The 12211-nt window shown below is 36.1% G+C and overlaps 3 protein-coding genes and 1 long non-coding RNA gene across 4 annotated transcripts; 2 read left to right on the top strand and 2 right to left on the bottom strand.

The window, feature by feature from the left end:
* Positions 1-1584: 1584 nt before the first annotated feature.
* On the bottom strand, positions 1585-4405 carry LOC113708760 (inositol diphosphatase DSP3). Its single transcript, XM_027231356.2, has 5 exons — positions 4017-4405; positions 3788-3881; positions 2947-3001; positions 2788-2831; positions 1585-2113 (listed from the first exon to the last, which is right to left on the bottom strand). Exons 1-5 carry the CDS (start codon positions 4178-4180, stop codon positions 1856-1858), a joined length of 615 nt encoding a protein of 204 aa, XP_027087157.1. The 5' UTR covers positions 4181-4405; the 3' UTR covers positions 1585-1855.
* Positions 4406-7880: 3475 nt separating this feature from the next.
* Positions 7881-8738, top strand: LOC140003745 (putative gamma-glutamylcyclotransferase At3g02910). Its single transcript, XM_072065069.1, has one exon. The coding sequence runs from the start codon at positions 7979-7981 to the stop codon at positions 8645-8647; it is 669 nt and encodes a 222-aa protein (XP_071921170.1). The 5' UTR covers positions 7881-7978; the 3' UTR covers positions 8648-8738.
* A 594-nt stretch (positions 8739-9332) lies between these two features.
* LOC113708759 (CRIB domain-containing protein RIC4) lies at positions 9333-10417 on the bottom strand. Its single transcript, XM_027231355.2, has 3 exons — positions 10284-10417; positions 9992-10144; positions 9333-9824 (listed from the first exon to the last, which is right to left on the bottom strand). The coding sequence occupies exons 1-3, from the start codon at positions 10411-10413 to the stop codon at positions 9595-9597; spliced, it is 513 nt and encodes a 170-aa protein (XP_027087156.1). The 5' UTR covers positions 10414-10417; the 3' UTR covers positions 9333-9594.
* Positions 9624-10824, top strand: LOC113708758 (uncharacterized). Its single transcript, XR_011821084.1, has 3 exons — positions 9624-9744; positions 10029-10170; positions 10326-10824. It is a non-coding gene; the product is annotated as an uncharacterized lncRNA (long non-coding RNA).
* Positions 10825-12211: the final 1387 nt, after the last annotated feature.

Here is a 12211-nt window from a genome sequence, read left to right on the forward strand (position 1 = left end):
TGCAAGGGAAATATAATCGATTCGAGTTTAGCCCGAGTATCATCACACTCTAGCTCGACTTGATTTTCAGAAAAGACGCTCGAGTTCGAGCCCGAGCGAGTAGTATTACTTAGGGGTGTTTCGAGAATCGAACCGTTCGCGAGCGACTCGAATACAAGTTCGACTCGAGCTCGAGCTAATTAAGTCGATCTCGAGCTCGAACTCGATCTCAAAAACATTAAACTCGTTGGCTCGCGTTGCGGCTCGCGAGCTCAATTATATATTTATTTTTTATTTTAATAGTAAAATTACATATATATCCCTAATATTTTATTATTTGTTAAAAAATTATTATTTTATTAATTTTAAAAAATAAATAATTATTTTTTATTTTTTAAAAATAAAATAATAATAATTATTTTTTTATTTTTTAAACTCGAGCTCGAGTTCGAGTTTCACAAAATTAACTCAAGCTCGGCTCGATTAGCCAAAACTCGACTCGAGCTCGACTCGTTTGCACCCCTAATATTACTGGCTGGAGCTTGAACTTGAGTTCGATACATTGCTCGTAGAACTCGAGCTTAACTCGCATGGGTTTGAATCAAAGCGAGACTTATCGAGATCGTGTTAGAATATTTGGGAATTTCATTTTTCTAAAGAAAAAAAGATTACAATTAGTAGTAGTACATTTCTTTAAAATTTTTGTCATGAGTAATTTTTCTTTCTCTTTTTCTTTTGCCATGTAATATGGAATTGATGGCATAATTTTTTTAGTTTTGTTTCTAAATTCTAGTATTGTTGCTTTAATATTGGATTTGAGATAACAATAAAATAAATACCTGTGTGTGTGTGTGTGACAATTCTGAGTGATCGTTTGGACTCGCGTATATCTACAATAAAAATCAATTTAACAAATTAATTGACGAGATTCTGAGTTTTTATCTTTCTACTCTCTTTCCTTTACTTTTTAAAATCCTACTCTTTCCTTGTTAAAAAAAAAAAAAAAACAGTTGAATAACTTGAATTAACATCTTTTGAACCTTGAAACTATTACTACCCTCTCCCACTTTCATATTTTGTGACATTAATAACCCATTTTCCCCATATAAAATCAAAAAACATTTGAAAGAGAGATCATAATTTCATTTCAAATTTGTCCTTTCCTTGTAGACACTTGATTGTCATAGCAAACAAACTTGAGTCCTCTACCTCATGAAAACTTGACTAATGTTAAGCCAATCTCTTATTACAATATTTACGTGTCGGTCTCGATGAGAGATATTTAAAAAAAAAAAATTAAAATGCAACTAATTTACAAAACTTTGGAAAAGTATCCAAGTAGAAGCCTCGTCGTATTGTCATTAAAACATCAGATATACAAATAAGATATACAAATACCGTGAGCAAATGAGCGTACAAGTTCACCAGTACACAAGACAAATTAGGTGTATGTATATATGCTAATCCTACAAAACAAAATAAGTTTTGCGACTCTGCAAATCACCAATGAAGAAAAACATTCCTTCCACCTATTTCTGAAATAGGCAATTTCAGTGAACTTAAAAGAGTCTGAAGCTCTTATACTTGTGCAAGACAGAGACGAAAGACACTGAAAATCTAATTCCAGATTTCTTCATAGAATTTTTATAGATGAAATCCAACAGCAATTCCTCTTATCCAAATTGCGGGAAAAAAAAAAATTACAAATGAAGTAATCAAAGCTGTCTGATGCTTTTCACAGAAAAGCACCCTGACTAAAATGTATGTGCAAAAGAATCAGCAAAAAGGAGAAACGGATAAGGAATCTCGAGGTGGTGCTAATTCTTGGAAGAAAATCATCCTCTATCCAAATAAAACCAGGACGGGAGTATCACCACTAAGCAGAAGTTATCCGGGGCTTCTGTACTAAATCTTCTTTGTAAAGCAGACGCCTTTTCCTTGAACCGTACCCTTGATACTGGCATATGAGGTTCTGAAGACAATGCCTCAGAAATGAGGCATCATACTTCTCCAGAAATAGCAAGTCAGTTGGCCTTGACTTTGTGCCAGCATAATGCTTGTACTCTTCCAAAACAGATGACAGACACCAGTTCTGCAATATCCTAAGGCAACCAACAAGACAACCTGTTCGATGCTGCAGAACAAACAAGAAATGTGAGATGCTATAACTACATTAGAAGGATCATAAAACGAATTAAAAAAAGCATCAAGAGTTCAATCACACAGAGCTGAGTGGCGCAAAAGACATGGATGAGAGACAACCAAGAGAGAGAGAGATAAAAACATATAGTTTTATGCCTCTTCTTAAGGCTAGCTTAAGCAAAGCCATTCTAAAACCACTTTGGAATCATCGCATTTCACTTTACTAACAAGGGAAATTAATGTGAAGAAACAAAATATCTAGATATCATAGTACAACTTTACTTCAGAGTACCAAAACATTACGATCTCGATGATCTAGTCCAGAAAGAAATAACATCAACGTTTAACTTCAAAATGTGTAACAACCACTGACAACACCATCAACTTTAACTCCAAAACAGGCACAGGCAGCCCATGTGCTACAACAGGAGAGAATTTCAAGAAAAACATGATTCCAAAAGGACAATGCCTGAAGAATGCTAGCACTTATTCTTTAACAATTGCAAAAGAACCAATCAAGCAAACAACAAACATGAAACCGGAAAATGGTAAAATCATTTGAAGAAATAAATCCCAAAACAATTATTTTCAGGCATCAATAGCCAAAAAGCAGAAGGCGACAGACAGTAATCTTCTTGTCCTAAATGCATTAAAAGAAAAACATACCTTTCCACGTCTGCAGTGAATCAGTACTGGGTGATTCCGTACATCTGAAATCCAAATCAATAAAGTCAGTACATTGGATACATAGCAAAGGCTAAATGAGTGTTATCAACTAAAAGTTGCAGCCAATTAAACATGGCCTCATCCTGTCAAGAATCATACCAATTAGAACTTTCAAAGCCTCTGTTATGGTACTCCTGGGAATGGCTGTTGGTTCCTGCAAGCACAAGAAATATGTAATTTAACATTTGGAGTGAAGAAACCAGAAAGTATTAAGCTGTACCCTCAGACATTACAACATAGGCTGCTGATAATTAAAAATCAATTCAGAACATATAAAACTCATTTAACAAGTTACCACGATACTCAACTATTGTTATTTAGGGGGAAAAAAGAAAGCAGCTATTAACTTTCCCGTGAATGTATTGCAGAATGAAAAGCCACTCAAAAGATCCCCAATGGTAATATTCCTCACTATATCAAGTCCAGTATCGGCTCCATCGAAGCCACTCCACATACAACACAATTCCACTAGTCATAATAACAACAGTAGTCATGGTATGCCTAATAATATGGACAATCCTAGGAGATATTCAACTTTAGAAAATTACACGTACATAGTCTTAACAATTATACAGTGTGAAGAATCCATCCTTGCCCAATATATTACCCGTAATGATTAGCATTAGCCCTTCAGATATTGAACTAGAATTAATAGCATCAGATTAATCACCAATTCATAGGCATCCTAAATAAAAGAGAACCCCAAAAAGAATCAGCACCATAACCCTTAAAGATTGCTCCTTTATGCGGCCAAAAAAAAAAGTGAATATTCTTAAAGAGTCCTTAATTAAGAACACAATCTACACATTCAGTCAAATATTCTTCAAGTGCAAGAATAAGGTTCCTCCACTTAAAATTGCAAATGGTGGTTAAGATATGACAGAATCAAACAAAAAATTATATATCTAGAAACAGAAAAAGAGGTAACAAAATAGAGCACCTTAGTGCCATCAATTCCAAATTTAAAAAGCTTGACGTTGTTGGCTTTGAGAAACTCTAAATTCTCTTCTGGATACGGCTCAGTACACAAGCACCTGCCCATAAATTTCAACAGTTAATAAGAAACCTCGAAAGCCCACAGATAAAATTTAACAATAAACCAAACCCGTCAATTAAAGTACAGGAATTAACGAAAAATTACGCAGAAAAAGAAAAGAAACGACAATTACAGTATGGACTTGAGCTGGAGGGATTGCAGAAAGGGAAAATTGGAAGGCTGAGGAAACCCAGAGCGATAAATGCTGTTATCTTCCACCGTTGCAAAGTTTGGGGGTGGAACCATGACGACGTCGTTGTCGAATTCGGATTCCTCTTCTTCCAGAATCACGCCCATCTCAATTTGTTAGGGTGGACGTAGCTCTCCTTTGCTTCTTTTTTTTTTTTTTTTTTTGGCCCACTGGGAAGAATTGATACAAAATTCAGTATCTACTGATCTTCTGATGACGAATCTAGAAGATGGGTGTTATGGATTTGAGGAATATCTTGAAAGAGTTTGGAAAGAACAACTCTAATATACTAGAAGAAGAAACCGATTCCAATGAAAGGTACGAGTTACGATGCCCGCGGAATTGCCCACCTTTTTCACTTCTTATGTCATGGGCTTTTTTAATATTTTTTTTTTTGGGCGAAAATTCTTCTTCTTCATTTTTAATGCATTTTTGGTTGTAGTCTTGTTTCTTTTACCACGTTTTGGATTTTTCCTATATTATAACTTTGGTAGAATATTGACTATTGACCAAGTGGAGAGAAAAAATGATCAATCCTTTTAAGGGTTGTTTTGCTTGAAAAATCAAGAGGCATTTTGCATCTAAATTTCGATATTATGTAATTTCAAAACTCATTTTCCGTTTGAATAGCTATTTTTAAGAGTTTTATAGAAAATATACTGTACCGACTTAATGTACGTGAAATAAAAAATGATTCGAAAATGTATTTATGAAAAATTACAATTCGAGTGTGTATGATATATATATATATATATATATATATATATTAAACTTTTAGATTTTCAAACATTTTACTTGAAGAGAAATAGAGTAGTAATCGTATACTAGGGAAAGATATTAAAAGTCAATTTTTATGGTTTTTTCACATTTCATTTACATTCAAAGTTGTTCAAAGAAAGAGCAAGAATAACACAAAAGCTCTCATTCATCAAATAAAATTCTTCTGAAGTCTCATCTCCGCCTGCACACACTAGTGTTAGTACTTGTCATGATGTCTACTAGTATAGTAAACTTTTGCAATAATAAAATGTAAAAAAAAAATAAAATAAAATTTAACTAAGAAATAAAACATCCATTTTAAACTAGACTAGAAACTTTAGAAAATTTGGAAGACGAAGAAATAAACTTTTGCAATAATAAAATGTATTTTTATTGGCTTGTAAAGAATAAAGCCACCTTTCATGCATCCAAGAGGTGGTCAAAGGTTTTTCAATAAAAAAAAAGGGAAAAAAACAAGTGGTCAAAGGGACGAAGGAGGCTGTGACTTTCCACTTCAGTCATGGCCCAACGCATGCTTGCGCCCGACGGAATCAGGTTGATGCAAGGGGTGACTCTGGGGGCGGTTATTGACTTCACTTTCCACGTTGGATTTGGTCCTACCCCTACATGGTCGAACCTTCCACCACGCACTTTTTCGAATCCACTTGCCTTTCTTTGTCAATCAATCCACGCAAAACTTCTTTTTTTTTTTTTTCCGCCTTTTACGATAAAATCTATTCTAGACCTACTTCTACTCTGTATAAGAAGAGGAGGACTTAAAAGAGCCTCGAAAGAGGTGGACGCAAAAGAGATCTAAAAGGAGGAGGACTTAAAAGAGCCTCGAGAGGGGAGGATGCAAAAGAGATTTAAGGACTCGGAACGGACTAAACCACCATCAACTCAAATGAATGTCTACACACCCGCTAGCAAAAATTTTCAAGAAAGTCTGAACTTTTTAGAATCCATCCAAAGGATTTGATCACTTGAACTACACCCAAATAAAGTTTTAAATCTCTTTTGATGGCCAACAACTCTAATTTTTTCATAGAAAAATTTTTAGTACTTTTTTTCTCTCGTGATCATATTTTTTCAAATATTTACATCAAATAATTACAATATAATTCCTCCGTCTCAATATTAGAGTCATTTTTTAGGAATTCAAATTTTTTTAAAAATTTTATGAAGATGTGGTAATCATTATATTTAGATTAGTTGACATTTATAAATTTACATATGTATTTATTGAATTCAAAATATTCTCGTATTGAGATTTTAAAAATTTATTTTTTTCAAACGTCGATATTGAAAATTATCTTTTAAATTTGAAACAATGACTTTTGTTTTGGAACATCAATAAAGTGCAAACATTACAATAACAATGGAATAGAGAGAATATTTTTTTCATAGAAAATTCAAAGGGTAGCAATCCAAACGAGATCTAATAGGATTTTGGTTCCTTCCTTTTCTTTTTCCCCTCTTCCAACCAATGGGTGCAATTAACGAGTTAAAGTAAAAAAGGATAATTTGATGGGGCTTACCTAGCCTTAACTAGTAATCTTGGGGCTATGCTTGTTGGTAATGAACAAACTTTTGAAACTCACAAAACTGGACCAATAGCTCCATTGTGCCTGCTCAGCCCAAACTAAGTTCTAGTCCGGCCCAATACGCCAGTCCAGCATTTTTGTTCACAAGAATTTGTGGATAAGATAAAGTACCATCTATTTTTTGGCACAACTAATTGGCCTCCTTAACGAGAAACTATCGGACGGCACTAAACTTTTGTAATCATCGAATTTTTGTCATTGAATTATAAAAAGTCTGATTTTGATCACTAAAATATCTAAAGTTAAAACTCGAGACCATTTCGTTAGATCTAGTCGTTAAGTATGTCAGATCTAAGTGCATGCACAATTCCCAAGGCATAAAAATGTCGAATTTACTGCCCTTTCAATCTGCTCTTTCCAATTATCCCGTTTCTCAAATCCAATGGCACCAGAATTTTCCTCTCCTTCTTATAAAAATGCTTCCGTAAAACATTTGGAAACAACGAAACGACCCTTTTATCTGCAAAAAAACATGTCTAATGATTGATACAGCTTTCGCCTTTCCTCCAGAGTCTTACAATGTAATTTCAACTTGGATAGCTTGACAACCATATCAATGGGAATATCCTTGGACTTCACCTTCTTTTGAGCAAATTTTGCGGTATTTTTATATGGGGATTTGATGGGCTGGTCGTCTATAATCAAGCAAAGGTTAAGGTTGTCGTCAACCAGAGAGCGAAGCGGTAATTCAGAATTTGACACTGAAATAGAAAATTTCGATTTTGAATTAAGCAAATCGGTAATGCTTTGGGAATTGTGCAGGCAATTAGATCTGGTATACTTAACGACTAAATCTAACGAAATGGTTTCGAGTATTAACTTTAGATATTTCAGTGGCCAAAACCGGGCTTTTAATAGTTGAGTAACCAAGACGATTGCAAAAGTTTAGTGGTTATCCAGATAATTTACTCTTTATTTCATTGTCCCTTCTAAATATTAATTAATATTTTCAGATTTAACCCTTTTTTTTGGCAAAATAAAAATCCCTTCTTAACTATCGCCCATTGACATCTTTCAATACACTTCACATTATTTTTATTATCAACTTTAGACTTCAATTCAACAACACCTTAGCTAGGAGTGTTAATCTTTTTTTTTTTTTTTTTTGGGTAGAAATTAATTTTTGTGGGGAGAGTGTCTGAATTTTTGTCGAGATAATGTGTACTTGCGAGAATGCAATAAATATGATTGTACATATTAACACAGTAAGTTGAGTTTAATTTAAGTATGACAACTATTAATCGGGGCAATGGTGGGTGGTTGGACTATAAGTATCTGCAAAAAAAAAAATTGTTTTTGAAATATTTCTTGATATATTTTTCAATCAATTTTTTTTAATCTCACCGGCACAACAACATCATTATGGCGTAGTTTTCTATAAAGAAAAATCCAAATGGAATAATCAATAATAGTACTTGATAAAAGCTCATCCAAGATTTGGGAGGGTTGAATTCATTAATTTTTATCAAAAATAAATAAATAATTAGCTGAATTTGAGAGTAAATACAAGTTTAGTTTAATCCTTCCCCAATCTCTTCTCCCATGCACTGTTTTCTACACCCTGCCGATTTCGACTCCATCATCAGTTCTCACCCTCGCACCTTCACTCATTCTCTTCCTCAGCTATACTCTCCCTGTAGAGCTGCAATAATGGCTTCCAATTCTGCAAACCGAGATTTACTAAGCCCTCACAACAACAACAACAACGCCACCACCATCAGCAGGACCAGGCTCATCTTTACTTATGGCACGCTAAAGCGTGGATTCTACAACCACAGGCTCATGGAAAGCCTGATTTCCACGGGCGACGCTTCTTTTATCGGGGAATGCACGACGAAGGAGTCTTTTCCGCTCGTCATTGGACCCTACGGGATCCCTTTTCTGATTAATCTTCTGGGTTCCGGTCACAGGATCCCGGGCGAACTGTATGCTGTGTCGGATCGTGGGCTGGCCCGGCTGGATGAGTTAGAAGGAATTGAAACGGGTCATTACGAGAGGCTGCCGGTGGATGTAGTGTCTGGCGATGGACAAGTGCTGGCGGTGGAGGGGTATTTTGGTCACCGGAGTTTTGGGGAGGAGTTGTGGAGGAAGAATGGGGAGAAGGGGTTGAGGGAGTTTGGCAAGGAGATGGCGGAAAAGTACGTAGTTAGGGCTAATAGGCCTTTGGGTTCTAATTTTGTTGATGATGTTTGGAAATTTATTTCTGCCTAGTCTAAAATCATCTTGATTGACATTATTATTTATCTGATGCTTTCTTATACTAGAACAGAATAAAGAAGGAAGTCGTCCCATTTATTTCTCATCTGGGCTGTTGAAGGCCAATCATTTCTACTTGTACTAGCATCATCTAAATTACCTTCTTATTTTTGGTTTTCTAGTTCAAAGGTTAAATTGCTTTCTCATAGATGGATGTGCTTTTCGTCTACTTTTAGCTGCATTACGCAGAAGACGCCAGCGTAGCGTTTAAACCACTGCTAATTGTTATATGGGTACTGTTTCAAGCAAATCCCTGTTTTTGGACTGGGTACTGCATTTTCCCTGTTTTGGGACTGGATTGATAGCTGATGTTGTTTGGATTACTCAGACGTATTGAACACCAGAAATCCCTTGCAATACTGTGGGCAACGTTATAACTATGCAAGCTATGTTTTTGGCTGCCAAATCTTCAATATTTTGCAGTCTTGATTCCCCAATGGGTGTTCTTTTCTTAGTTACCAACTTGAAGTATAGATAGTCAAAGCTTCAGATAAATAACATCTGAAAAGGGGATAACAGAAGAGCCATTTTGACCCTAGCGGCCTGAGAATGCTGATCATCCATCCTAACATCAGTGGAGGTAACTGTTTCTTTTCTTGAGTACTGAATAAGCAGTATAATTTCACTGAAGTAATGAGTCTACACCAAATTTAAGAGAGTCTTATTGGTACACAAACAATCCATATATGCCAAATGTACATTTGATTTCTAAAATCACAATATTAGGCATACAAATCATCTCAGTGCAGTAATTTTGAGAATGAAGAGTTCACACAAGGAACAGGTATTTTTTCAAGTTCATGGTTCTGTCTGGTAGATCATAAATGTATCTTGGCCTGTTTTTGCTTCCTCATTGGCCTTTGATATCTAATGCCAGCACCATATTCATCTTGATTTGCCTTTCATGGACCACTGACTTTAGCTTTATCAGCCTGTGCTGGCATGGCAAATGCAAAGGCAGATGGTGGGCAATTAGCAGATGGCAAGCCAGGTGATTTTGGATTACCCCAGCCCTTTGACAGAATAGAAGTTGCAGAACCATCTATTCCTATGTGAGTGACGTGTTTGACATCTGTTGGTAATCCAATTTCCATGCCCGTGCCTTCTTCTTCTATTTCATCATCCTTGTATGCTGAAGCACCAGATAGGGAGTTATGGAAATATTATCAGAAAAAACTTCCTTTTCTCAGACATCAATAATTGCCATTTAAAATGCTAGTTTGTTAATATATATATTAAGCATTAATCACATTCGGACATGATTTTGGCATTGATATCCAGATATTGCTGAAAACTTACCAAATAGTTGAGACAAATTCTTAAAATTCTTGAACAGCTTTTGGATTTTGGGAGCTGCGAGGAGGCGTGATGGGCTCTTCAAGTTATCATCTGACAAGCTCTCTTCGTCATCTTCAGATTCCTCTTCTCCCTCCTTGTCATCTTCTGGAGTTCCTTCATAATCCAAATTAAAGAAGAGAGTAAGCCTTTGTCGAATGTGATAGCTGAAAACACTTTCTAAATGTAACTTATGTGCATCAGGCATGGTGCTCCAGTGTGTGCATCATGCTTTATGATAGAGGGAGAGAGAGACTTGTTGGAGTTGAGTTTGCATTAATGTTCTTTGGTCTATCAGGAAACCGTGGTCCAACTGCAATGCTGGATTCAGAAACACAACCCATTGAGAAGGGAAGAAGAACAAGTCTTTCTATTCGATCCCTCATATCTCCAAGCTATGGAGAACTCAGAAATGCATGCACAAGCAGAATGCCAGGTGATGGGGGTGCCAAGCAGGGAAGAGAAAGGTGGATGGTTGTTGAGGAAATGAAATAGAAGAGATTAATTTGGTGGTGTGTTATACAGCTTCAGCCTTTGTCGCTAAGTTAACATGATACTACGTATAGAGAGTCAAAATATCTACTTTGAGTTGTATGAAAATGACAAGGAACGTGGATATTTCATTAACAAGAAAATGTTAGTTTGGGCAGTGATGTATGCTATAACGCTCAAAAAAACTTTTGTGACTGTTTTCTTCTGTATTTAGCTATCAATGGTGGGCTCTTGCTGTCACCTGCCTCTCTTAGAAGAGAAGCGACCAATTTTTCTTTGACACCAAATAGTGCTGGTTTGACGAATGTTTCTCCTTCATTTCAGTGTCTTTCTATTGTCTTTCAGCCTCGTCTTCTCATAGTCCACGAAATCTTAAATTTAACTCCATCTCAAACGAGTGTATTACAAGCAAAATTTTTTAGGACAAGTTAGCATTTGAAAATACACGAACTCCAATGTGGACGTTTCTTGATTTTGAAGGCGTGTAGCTGATGGAAGGTTTCATTCGACACGGAGGATAACGAACTGATGACTACAATCATTCCCAGCTAGGCAATGAACACACTTTCAATCTTAGGGGAATGGTTTTGGATGCAATCGATCATCGATTTGGTATATATTCATTTAAGGTTGTTATATTTCATGATCTGGTGTACACTTACGTAACTTTTAGTGTATGCCAAGAAACACAGCAAAGTTATGTGATTGTAGTTGTACACCAAATCATGAAAAAAAAAAAAAAGTACAATAATCGTACTGCACCTGAATCCAACAGTAACTGTCTCATACCCCAAATTTTAATTCGTAATTACGTGACTCTTGGTGGTGTATTCCAACAGGAGTACATCTAATTGACAGCTAACTCGAAGTTGTCACGCACCACAATCCACCTGATGCTTTAGATCAAAAGAGTGCTATGACACTATCTTTAAGAATTTTTTTTTTCTGCAGGTGAGGTCTGAACCCTCACCTACAGTCCATCCCTGATGGCCACTGAGCTTAATTTGGCTGTGACTATTACTTAGCTCATTTTTGCTGGCTGGTGTTATTGCCACATACCAAATTTTAATAATGTTATAATAGCAATTGTACTTTTAAGAGGCATAATATCCTTGCACCTTGCTAGTTGCCATGTCCCACAGCAACAAGTGCTATAAGTTGTGGCGTGGGTACCATTATTATGTACAGTTAAATGGTTGTGATGCCAAAAATTCGGATTGGGGGAATCAATGGCCACCTTTGTTAGGTGATGATCGCAGGATGGAAAAGGGCTGCCAATTACGTGTCTCCTCGTACCATTCTTAGCTCTTGCCATCCTCTGTCCTTCGGCTTTGGATGCAACAGTTGTGGACTCAAATTTTATTTAAAGTAAAGCTACAGAAATGGTCGCAGATAACGTAGAGCTGTTAAACGAACCGAGTTGTTCGTTAGCTCGGTTCGTTTCAGCTCGTTCGTGTTCGTGAAAGGCTCGTTCGAAATTTTAAACGAACCGAGTTCGAACGAATTTTTTTGTTCGATTAATAATCGAGCGAACACGAGCATGTTCGCGAGTTTTAACGAACGTTCGCGAGCATGCTAAACGAAACGTTTGCGAACACGAGTATGTTCGCGAGTTTTAACGAACGTTCGTGAATATAGACATAATCATCATTTGATTTATGGCTGGACTTTTATATTTGGAGGGCAAATTTC

The sequence above is a fragment of the Coffea arabica genome, chromosome 9c, assembly GCF_036785885.1.
Source record: "Coffea arabica cultivar ET-39 chromosome 9c, Coffea Arabica ET-39 HiFi, whole genome shotgun sequence".
In the NCBI taxonomy this organism is placed as follows: domain Eukaryota; kingdom Viridiplantae; phylum Streptophyta; class Magnoliopsida; order Gentianales; family Rubiaceae; genus Coffea; species Coffea arabica.

Excerpts from the sequence above, each read along its gene's own strand:
- LOC113708760 (XM_027231356.2), bottom strand. The coding sequence starts at position 4,180 with ATGGGCGTGATTCTGGAAGAAGAGGAATCCGAATTCGACAACGACGTC. Across the intron at positions 3,882-4,016 it reads CTCCAGCTCAAGTCCATACT|GTGCTTGTGTACTGAGCCGT; the intron begins GTAATTGTCGTT and ends ATTTATGGGCAG. Across the intron at positions 3,002-3,787 it reads TTGGAATTGATGGCACTAAG|GAACCAACAGCCATTCCCAG; the intron begins GTGCTCTATTTT and ends TTGTGCTTGCAG.
- LOC140003745 (XM_072065069.1), top strand. The coding sequence starts at position 7,979 with ATGCACTGTTTTCTACACCCTGCCGATTTCGACTCCATCATCAGTTCT.
- LOC113708759 (XM_027231355.2), bottom strand. The coding sequence starts at position 10,413 with ATGAGGGATCGAATAGAAAGACTTGTTCTTCTTCCCTTCTCAATGGGT. Across the intron at positions 10,145-10,283 it reads TGCAAACTCAACTCCAACAA|GAACTCCAGAAGATGACAAG; the intron begins GTCTCTCTCTCC and ends TGGATTATGAAG. Across the intron at positions 9,825-9,991 it reads GAATTTGTCTCAACTATTTG|CATACAAGGATGATGAAATA; the intron begins GTAAGTTTTCAG and ends CTGGTGCTTCAG.